The sequence below is a fragment of the Lonchura striata genome, chromosome 3 (genome assembly GCF_050655825.1).
Source record: "Lonchura striata isolate lonStrDom1 chromosome 3, ASM5065582v1, whole genome shotgun sequence".
Taxonomy (NCBI): domain Eukaryota; kingdom Metazoa; phylum Chordata; class Aves; order Passeriformes; family Estrildidae; genus Lonchura; species Lonchura striata.
This window is the reverse complement of record NC_140705.1, coordinates 23,986,921-23,998,117: the sequence shown is the minus strand read 5'-3', so window position 1 is coordinate 23,998,117 and position 11,197 is coordinate 23,986,921. Positions and strand designations below refer to the sequence as shown.

Sequence of the window (11,197 nt, the reverse complement as noted above, 5' to 3'; positions counted from 1 at the left end):
CTTAAATGTTCCAGCAGTGCCTCTGTAAGACTGGCATCAGCCTAAAGAAAAGGCAGCCTCATTGAATTTATGTTCAGTGACAGGATTAGAAAGAAGGGCAGACGAAGATTCAGTGCTTCCCACTTTCTTTTGTCCTGTTTAATGTCACATCAACAGTGCTAAAAATATGCTGCTACGTGCAGGCTCCAATTAATTCCCTCCTCCTCCTCTTCTGGGTGATTGCTTGCTGACGTAATCCATGCCTCCACACAGGCAGGAATGCAACTCTGGGTATGCAAGAGGAAATGCTGATCTTCTGGCTGGAGCTCTGTCTTGTTCACTTTCCTACACCTGTACAGCATGATGCAATTCCACCATGTTACAATCTTATTGCTGTAGCAACTACAAAGCCTCAGTCCTGATCTACAAAGCTCTGGGTTATTTGAAAGTTGCTCTTCTGAAGCAACCCTTTTTGCCACAGCTGCTGTAATTTGGGACAAAGTAACACAAAATGCCTTAAGTGTGTCAACTCACCCACCTGAATTCAGCTACATGAAAAAATCTCCCAGAGGTGGTCACACAAATCCTCCACAGCAAGAGCAAAACCTTCCTCTTAGATAAACAGGAATCATTTAAATATATACTCATGTAAAGCTTTCTCTGACCCTATATTTTTGTGTTTATTTAATATCATATGTCATGAGATGAGCATAATACTCAAACTTCAGCACCAAATTATGAAACTGAGGAAAAGAGTCAGGCCTATTTTTAGGACTTTCTTTCATGGGTAGGTGTGTTATTACAGGAGACGGAACTAGAAAAGTCAAGGTGCAAAAAAAAGCAGCGAAGAAACTTAAACTCACTTTACCTCTCATGTGTACTGTCTCACCTGAATGTAAGTTGGCAGTCCAGCAGCCAGTGTTGCTAGGGGAGAGGACAGGCAGAGAGGAGGGGGGGCTTGTGTCGGGCCTCCGTGCATGTGCCATCGGCTTCCTCATGGTGTGTAACCTGCTGAGGCACTGCACGGTCTGCACTCTGGGCTGAGCCGCTGGGCTTCTCCCCCTGGAGTCCCTGCTGCCCTCACATGCAGTGATTATCGCCTCCTCCCTCCCAGAAGAAAGGCATGACCTTAGCAGTGTGACCCCACACCGCCGTCCTGGCCGGATGCATACAAGGGCGGGCGCCCTGAGCTCGGCACGGACACAGAGACCTGATCACAAGGAACCTACAGAGAGACCTGATCACAAGGAACCTACAGACCTGCCCCTCTCAGAGACTCCAAATATCTTCTGTGGAGCAGCATCTGCATCACCCCCACCTTGACTTTCCAGGCTTGCTCCCCCCACCAGAGGAGCAGCCCAGGAGATGGTGTGTCGCACAGGCTCTGTTCATCTCTGTGAGCAGACCCAGCTGGTCCTTGTTCCTCAGCCATGGAGATTTCTGCTGTGCCAAAGATGATCCCGTTGTCCAGGGGTTTGACTCCCTGTATCTACACAAACACTTGTTCTTCCCTGGGCTCCTTGTCCCTCCTTGGCAAACCACAGAGGTCCCAGCACACCTCTCTGGCTCAGCAGTGCACGCCCAGAGGGAATGTGTCAGAGCACTGCCCATGGGGTCCTGCTCCTGCCAAAGAAGCGACAGCCCAAGCCCAGGACAAGTACTGCCATCTCTGACACCATCTCCCACAGCACAAGAGGTAGGGTGACCCGGCAGAAGAGCTTCCATCGAGGCACGGCTGAACCCAGAGCTTCCTGCCCTGCCCACTCCCACCAGCCTCCACCCAGCTCTCTTATCTTCTGCTTTTCAAACAACCCTTCCTATCTCATACTCACTTCTCACCTGGTTTGCACGTTGTTAAATCAACAAAACCTGCAAGCAAGACCTGCCATCACCTCATTAGTCACCATCCTCATTCTGTCTGGGCTCCCTTAGGTGGCAAACTTCAGGAAACAGGCTGCCTTCTTCAAGGAACCTCTACTTCCCACACTTCCCATGGTGAAAACTTTATATTATCAGACTTCCGATGTTGCTACCGGAGTAGGAAGATTAACCATTGTTTCACTTGGGTGGGCTTGATCCAAATTGCCTTGCTCCGTAGCAGCTGTATCCACAAAGTGTTTGTGAAAAGCAAATGCTAATTCTCTGAATGAAGTCCTGCAACCCTGTCATTCAAAACCTAACCTTAGTGCCTTTTCAAGGAGGGCATGACATCCTTTCTGATTCATATAGCCATTTGATTGATTTATTTTCTCTATAGAATTGTTCTTTATTGCTGCTCCATGTAAGAAGAAAGTAAAGAGAAAAACCCATATAATGCAAACTAAAGTACAAAGATTAAATGTTCCCCGTTAAACATACCAATCTAAACATTATTTTGTTGTTCATGGGGAGAGAACAGATCAAATAGGAAAGAGACAAGTGTGAAATATAATTAAAGTAAATTCAAATAAGGCAATATGCATTAAGGGATAAGGACTTCAGAATGAAAACAGACTTTTTTGAGGTGATCCACTGCTTCAGTAGGGAAACTTTGGAATTACTGAGTCCTTCTGAGCTATCAAAGCTATGAAAAGGGAAAGTATGTCCCTAAGTATATCTACTTAGTCCAATCTATTTTATAGTGAGTCATTCTATTTTCCCTTCACAAAATGGGCCCTTCATTATCTTTCATTCTCAAAGTCAGCTCCACACAGACTCTCTTCAGGATTCTGGCTGATGAGTCTTCCTCCAGGAAGCAAGGATAAGAATTCTTTAACAATAAATTTCACAAATATTACGTGAAATAGCCTGACGTTGTAGAGAATTTTATATTATTTATCTCATGCACAGTAAGCAGTGAATGTAAAGGTACAATACCACTTCGTAAAACTGTCTGTGATGTTATCTTCTGTGTTAGACTCTGAGCATGAGCTGGTCTCTATTTGATTCACATGCTACAATCAGAGTATTTTCAGGATGACATAGATTTTGTTCTTTTGAAAATAGCTAGAAAATATTTGTAACAAGGCATACAGATCCAGGATTGGTTTTACACACACAAATACATATAGGTCATAGAACTACATTACAGAAATAACAGATGTGGTGGGATAGCTCACATGGCTATAGTGTTGCAAGGGACACAGGCTCTTCAGAAAGGCAGAGAAAAGACAATCTGCATGAAGCAGCAGCTAAAATGGGGAGAGCATTTGTACAGGTTTAACAGGGGTGGGTGAATGCTTGTGGGTCAGGATCAGAGGAGAGGGCTGTGAAGGTGGCATCACAGTAGGACTGGGCTACAGACAGCGTGGAAGGGGTGAGAAAGTGGAGAGTGCTCCTCACAGCAAGTTTTTTAAACAACTCAAGGAAGTATCTGCACTGCACACCCTGTTTGTTTGGGTTTTTTCACATGAGACTCAAGCTTTTGTGACACCTGCAGAGAACAAAATGGCACGGCACAAGCAATGCAGACAATATCTACAGGGTGTCAAGGACTGCTTCTTCATGCAGGCACAGGACGGGCCAAGCAGTGTCATACACAGCTGGATCTGTTATTCACAAAAAAGGAAGAAGTGCCTGTGGATATACTCAGTGGCAGGCTTGGCTGTAGTGACTATGAAACAGTGAGGCCTTAAGGCCTTGTGGGGAACTGAGGAAGACAAGTACCAAAACACACAACTTGGGCTTCAGGAAAACTGACCTCAGCCTACCCAGGAGCTGGTAAGTGGGATACTGTAGAAGGCAGCTTGGAAGCACAGGGAATTTGGGAAAGCCTTGAAAACAACTTCTTACACATGCAAGGCTGTTCATGATTCAGGAATACAAGCAGACTTGTCAGGACACAGCACGGCAAAACAGAGAGCTTGCAACTGAGGTGAAGTGCAAAAAGGTAGCAGAGGAGGTGGAAGCAGAATATGAAATAGTGTATGTATTTGCTCTACTGAAGTTAAATATGTGAACAGACACTCACAACAGCATGTACAAATAGTATCTGTACCACAGATTGACACTGCTCCCATGCAGTCAGTTGACCTGACCTGCATGTAACAAACAGTAAAGGGTAGAATCAATAAAAATCCAGGATACAAAACTAGGGAAAAAATGTGGGGGCAAAGGGAAATCAATCTAGCAAACAGAAATAAAGGCATTAAGACTAAACAGGCAGAGACAGTTTGAGGTGGAACATACAGGAGGCTGGGCTCAGCTGGAAGGGGACAGGGAAGGGGCTGGGAGGACCTACCAGAGGCAATCTTCCACTGCCAACAGTGCTGTGAAACCCCTGAGCCAAGGCGTCTCTAGCCCCTCGCTGAGCACCCACAGGAATGTGACCTGTCACTGCTAAGGGACATTCTCAGCTCAATGTGTTGGGAGGATTTAATTTTGAAACTACTGAACAGTGTGTGACCTGACATGGGTGTTAGCATGGCTCCCATCAGCAGAGTCCCTGTGTGCTCCAATTTGCTGTTCTTAAAATTAGTAAATGATGCACACAAAGAAGGTCAACAGCAGATCATTAGTGTTCCAAATGAAGCACTCTGCATTTTAGAAAAGCCTTACTTAAGGTTGGCTGCTCAATTCTTTGTGCATGAGGATATAATCTGCAATTAGATAACCATACAGGCTGATTACATTGCTATGTATTTTCTCTTTGCATGAGCTAGAACAAAATGTCAAAGGTTTTCTTAGAAACCTTTCCTGAAGATCAAGTGGATTTTATAGGTGTTTTTAATTTTGATGCTTTTCTTATATTTTACATATCAACCACAAATTGAAAATTTGTCTAAACACTGTCTAAACAATTAATTCATTCATTGAGAAAATTAACAATTAAAACAATAAATAATATTCCCATTAGAGCTTAAGCAATGAAGCTGTAGCAATATTCTTTCACATATTACTCTTTAGATAAATTCTGCTTTTTTAAAGAAAAAGTACTATAAGACCAAGTCATTACTTTCAGTTTCAGTGATTTCCTATTTCCTATCCAATGCACCTCGCCTTGGTTAAGAGATATTGAAAACTGTTAACTAACACACAAGCTTGCCAAAACTAATTTAACTGAGGCTGATAGAGGCCAACATTGTGATTAAACAGGAGTAAAAGTCGGCCCACTACAAAACCAAATCAATGCAACACCACCATTTAAGTGCTAAAAAATTCAGTGCTAATTTGTTTCTTAGTAAGAATGATGACCACTTTTCTTCACAGCTTTGCAAAGCCAAGAATAAACTGCCCTTTTTGTGTTATCAAGGAATAAAACCTCATTAGTGCAAGGCAAATTACAAATTGCATTGCAAGCCTCAGCTAATTAGGAATAAGTTGTGCTTTGACTGTTTTCACTTTCTCTTAATAATTTGTTTTGGTCACACCTTTTTTCAGTAAGTTTCAGACCCATTCCAGATACAAACAATTTCTTCTGCTATTTATTGGTCAAAAGTTATGGAACATAATATATTGTCCCTTAAGAAAAATACACGAAAACCACTGATATTAGCTATCAGTTTAGATTATGACAAAAAAGTTTAACCAGATTTCAGTTTTTGCATTTCACATGCACACAAAATGAATTCACAAATTTCCATAATCTCCACAGAAATGCACTGTCTTAATTAATTTAATATACATGAATGAAGTTTTAATCTCCAAGGTCAATGGTTAAAGGAAGCCAGGAAATACTCCTATAAAGTACAATTAATTATTTATTTTTCTGCTTATAATTACATTTTAAAAAATTTAAAATATCAACATTTCTCAACATATCTTACCATTTGCTTTTCCTCTAATGTTTCTCTTCCTGAGGCTTTGCTTTCATTGCTTTCATGTTTTCCTAGCTCCATTTCCCAGAGGAATAAAAATCACCTAATATCCTGAGCAGAAGTGATTCAACCTGACTACATGTTAGATATCCCTGTACTTTTGGAGTCAGGACAGAAAAGTATCAGGAGCACTGTGGTGATTTCTGGTCAGCGTGTGTTTCCATTTATAGCCATTGAAAATCCACAAATAGAAGTGTGGAGAGAGGGCAGACAGCTGCCTCTGATAACAATAAACATTGGTTTGGTATCATAGCAGATTGTTCAGGATGGATTTTGGTTACCAGCTCCATTCACTCTCTCATTTTTCCCCTCTATCCCAAAAGCTCATATGAAAAAAGTCATGAAAATTAATAGCTATGTCTCAGTAGCACTAACTTCAGTTCACAGAGATTACTAAGCAAGCAAAATAATGAATATAATTCACTGGCACCACATGTGCTATGTCGAGACAAAAGTGTAGAGAAAAGCACTTTAAAACAGTGGTTTACCATAACTATTGGTCTTTGACTTGTTGAGTGTTTGGGACGGAGCTATCCCCACATTCCCTCAAGCAGAGAGTACTCTCCTATCCTAATATCAGAATGACATCTTGCACTTTTGAAATACAGCAAGCACTGTAAAGAAATGACCAGTGAACAACTAACATGGAGCTGACAGCCGTCCCAGGGTGGTTGTGGAGTTTGTTGACCGTTGAAGAATAACCTGGCTCCGGTTCACAGTGATAAAGTCAGGAGGCCAATATTAGAAACTGCAGGGCTGGAGGAACCTCTCAGCAGCTCTGCTGATGGTGCCAAGGTCTACAACACACCCTTCTGCTGCCACATCAACTGGGCTCGTGTTGCCTAGGGTGTGATTCACACACAAGGCTGGCTCTGCATGTGAAGGGGAAGCATGAAGACACAGTAACACAGAAAATGTTTCCTACTGTTAAACAAGAATGTGCTCTCTGGTAATCTGTGCTTCATTAGACATGCTCTAAAGCTGGCTGTTTAAGAATCTCACTAATTCCCTAGTAAAAACACATCCTTTCTACCTCTTCCTGTCAACACATTGGTAAAAGAAGACTCTCATAAAATAGATAAGCAGATAGCATAAATGAATAAATAAATAAATATTGAACCATTTTTCATCTATCATTTTTCAAGAACGCTAACTAGGCACACTCCTTTATGCATGTTTCTTTAGAGGTGCTACACTCATGTGATCTTTAGAGCCTTGAACAGTTAGAAAAAGCAGCCAGTTATCTCCCAATGGTCTATATACCTTATATATGAAAAACTAATAAAACCTTACACTGTTCCTATTCTGAAACATTCTTCAGAACAAACAAAAAATTACTTCAGTGACAATTGTTTTCTTTAGCCTCTCTTTTACCTGTGTCTTTAGACATGTAAGAAAGCCATCAGAAGAGCAGATATGGCAGGGCAAATCAAAGAACCAGTCAAATCTGCAAAGGCTGCTGTAGCAGAGGGAATAAATATGAGCTTGATGTCATGACATAGAAATACACCCCACTGTGTCTCCTGGAATTGCCAGGACAAAAGGAGCAAGAGTAAGTGACATAATATGCAGAAAAAGATTGCAGTTCTCTGCTCTTCAGTGGGAAGGCAAACTATTAATTTCATATCTCCATAAACTTTTTTGTGAGGCTGAGACTTATCCTTGTGGCAAGGGACTTCCTAATGCCTTTGCACCACTTAAAGATCTCAAAGGAGGTCTTCAGTGGGTTCCAAACAGCAGCTTGCACTATGCTGCTGCTTACATTCCTGACCATTCCTGCAGTGCAGGTGAAGAACCTAAAGCCCCTCCAGTCCCCTTAATCTGTCAATTTGCAATGGTTTTAATTGACAGACAAGGACAGGAGCACCTCAGGTGGGTTCATTCACCTGCAGGGCTTGGTGCCCTCCCAGCCCTGTCCCTCTGCTAGCTGGGAGATCCTGGATGTCAGCAGGCTTCCAAACAGTGGCTCCCAGGGGAGTCACCTGCATGTGACTTAGCACTCATCCTAACTACCCTAAAATTTAATATTCAAATATGTTTATAGTCTTTACTTGCAGGTTCTAATACTGCTTTCATGTGTCAGCTCACCCTTTAATATCAAAAACAATCACTACAGAAAGACACAAGCAATTGATTATGGAGTGAACTGTACTCAATAATTTTAACATAAGAGAGTGATAAGAGTATGTAGTTTCACAAGTGGGTTTCCCTTTAACATTCTTGTAACAGCATCTAAAGCATTCATTTGAGAATCTCCACTTCTCATGAATAAAAATTTATATTCTGGATGCATCATGCTGCTGACTGTGCAACTGTAAGGCACTTGGAGCAAACTACATTGGAGATGGGAATGTGAAAAAGAGGCTATGAATTCAAGAGAATATGACATCAAACTTCACACTAAAATCAAGGAGCCCAGGAAACACTGGATGCAGAGTTCTTCTGTACCCTGAATGTTATTATATAAGGACCCTGGAGATAGCACAGAAAAGCTGACATCACCTTATTATCTTCCATACCTTGCTCAGCATGGCATTTCATCATCAAACCTGAGGAAAAGACTATGATCCTAACCATCTGAGAATTTGGTTTTATATAATTATGAGTGTACATTTATTATTCCTACAGAGAAATAATGGTTATTCTACTCTAAGAACTTTCTGAGACACTGTTAGTAACTGTATATTTCCTGTTTTATTTCACAAGAGAAAACAGAGCAAACAGGTGCTAAGTAAAAAGCATGTTCTAGACATTGCCTAAATTACTGTGCTATTTCCACTTGCTTCTTTTTATTACAGTTACTCATCTCTTGACACCAGTTTCTCTTCTCAGAGCAGAAGAGAAACAAGAGCCCAAGAGAAGAAGCTGATGGAGGAGAGGACTGTGGGCTTTCTTGTGAGATGGAAGTGCTGAATATCCCAAATAACAGTATTGTGTAAATAAGGCACTTAAACAGAAGTGTTTTCTGTGCTCATTTGATCTGCCATTCCTGGAGAAGGAAACAAATGAATGCTTGTGATGCAATCATGAAGTTTGTGTCTCTCTCAGCTGTGTTTTCACTTTTGTGGCTCCTGTAATTCTTTAAATTTGCACGTTTTCATTTTCAACCTGGCTCAGCAGTAGCCCAGGGCTGCCAGCCAGTGGCTGCACCACACGTCACACATCTGAACTACTGCTCTCCTAAGCCTGTAGCTTTTATTTGCTCAGCATCAGACACACCATAAGAATTAAACTGAAGTATTAATTCCACCCCTGATGTGGTCAATGAGAATTTACTCGGTTGAAAATATCAACTTAAGTCACATTTACCAGTTAAAAATCCTAATACAGAAATTACTCTCACAGTGATATTTAAAGCTCTAACATTTCTGTCCCACACTTCAGTCAAAAAGCTGAAAGGAACAACAGGCACTAAATTCAGTAGAGTGCCTCAGTAACTGCCAGTCCAGCAGATGGCACAAGCTGAGCTTCCCAGGTTATTTCTGGTGCTCACCCTTCTCTCAGCCCCATCGTGCCCTGCCAGCAAGCATTCCGTGTTATCCCAGGTCATATGCACCCAAGGTCACACGCACATGCCTGGGAGACAGAACCCCAGCAGCATTTCTAGCTGGTATTCCACAGCAGGATCCCTGCAGAAACGAGGAGCATGACAGAGCTACAGAGACAGCATATGAAGCAGGCTTACCTTCCAGGCAGCCAGGAGCCAAGGGTGGGAAGCTGATCCTTAGGAGAGATGGGTCCACATTCCTGCGGCAGCACCTGACAGCTGCTGCTGTCACTCCCTGGTCCACCCCGCTGGCTCTGCAAACACTCACAGAGCAGGAGATTGCAGGCATGGAAAAAGGAAAACAGCACAGGCACCACAAGTCTCTGCTTGTGTGTGAGGAAGCAGAGTCCTACATGTCATGTACAGAGAGCAGAAGGCTCCTCGACAAATTTTCTCCAAGGGAGAAGTTTATTTATGTTTGAGGATGAAAACAAGGAAGGTTACTTCAACATTACAGTAAATTGATTCCAAGAGCTCAGGTCCTTTTCTGACCATGGCAGTCCATGGAAGCTGTACATGCATTCTTCTCTTTGCAGGTCTTTTAAGTTAATGGTTTTAAAGTGGACTATCCTTGTGCTATGGCAAGGTCCTACATCTACTGTCCTCCAGGAGTACAGATAGTAATGGAACAACAGACTTCTCTTCTGTCAGATATCCATTGTTTCAGCTATATAGATGATGTCCCTGAATATTGCTGCTACATCCCAACAAACCAAATTATCCTGGGCTGTAAAATATACATCAATAGATTAGTTACACAAAGAAAAAAATCTTCCCTCCTATATTGATTGGTACTGTTTGCCATGCCTTCCTCCACTGTAATGGATGCAACAATAATGAGATGGGGCTAATGAAATACATTAATAAATCATTATATACCTACATAGCTATCTTTTAAATTATGTGACAGCTGAGAATGAGGAGAAGTCTGTTCCCCATAGAAAACAAGTAGTCCATAGCCAGGCAGTAGCTTTTTCTAGTCACCTCCCAGGTCAGCAGGAAATGAGGATACAGGATATGAGCTCTCATTAACAGACCAACTCCCATTGAGTCTCTCCACCTTCTGTCTCTGCCCACTCTTATCAAACAGCCAAGCCTCAAGAGACTTTACTCAGTGCTGATAAGGACACCAGCATCTGACATTTGCCTCTGTCCCTCTTATACAGAGCAAGGGCAAAACACAATTAACTGCCACTGATTTTTTTTCCTTAATGAAAGTTTGAATAAGCATAGGCTTCAAATTATTTTGTAGAGCTGCATGTCCATAGAGAGTGTTACCACAGTAAGTTTATACTCACAGCAAAATTTTCAAAACTGCAATATGAAATTTGCCTTGAAAATCAGTGAAGGACAGATAAAAATCTCAGTGTTTAAAACTGACCTGAATGGCAACAGCATTTGGTTAAAAGTTTGTCATTTTTGATAGCAAATGTTTTGATTTCCAAGATCTAATGGAAAATATAAACCAAACACTTGTGCATGTGAAGTAAAAATGAAGAAAATACTAAGTTCTCAACAGAACTCTTATTGTATGAGCTTTCAACTACAACTTGTTCTGCAATCTAAGGCTGATTTATAACAGCTGAGGGTCTGTGGGTTTTTTTACAGTCTAGTAAGACACAAAGTAGTAGTAAATGGTACATTACTCGCTAGAGTGCCAAAGCATTTGTAGGTTCTGAGATTGATAATTTTGCAACATGCCTTGATCAAACATTGAGTCACGGTGGAAGAACTCTGTATAGTTTGGAGGAAGAAAAGAGATGGGAAACAAATATTTTAAATAAAATTTCATTTATCGGTATCATTTAAGCCTATGCTTATGCACATTATACAGTCTTTAATATTACAGTCATAGCAGATTCTAAGATAATGTTCA

At 41.5% G+C, this 11,197-nt stretch overlaps 1 protein-coding gene across 16 annotated transcripts in view; it reads right to left on the bottom strand.

Moving 5' to 3' along the window:
• MLIP (muscular LMNA interacting protein) overlaps positions 1–9,589 on the bottom strand; it is a 108,371-nt gene extending 98,782 nt beyond the window's left edge. For 4 of the 16 annotated variants that reach the window (XM_085574636.1, XM_085574641.1, XM_085574646.1 and 1 more), the window contains exon 1: positions 869–4,183. In XM_085574636.1, the coding sequence (XP_085430762.1) occupies positions 869–958 (90 nt within the window). In that variant the 5' untranslated portion in view covers positions 959–4,183. Of the gene's footprint in view, positions 847–868; positions 4,184–5,723; positions 7,678–9,459 lie in introns of those variants that run through there. The other 12 variants (XM_085574632.1, XM_085574639.1, XM_085574640.1 and 9 more) reach the window with 7 other exon arrangements.
• Positions 9,590–11,197: the final 1,608 nt, after the last annotated feature.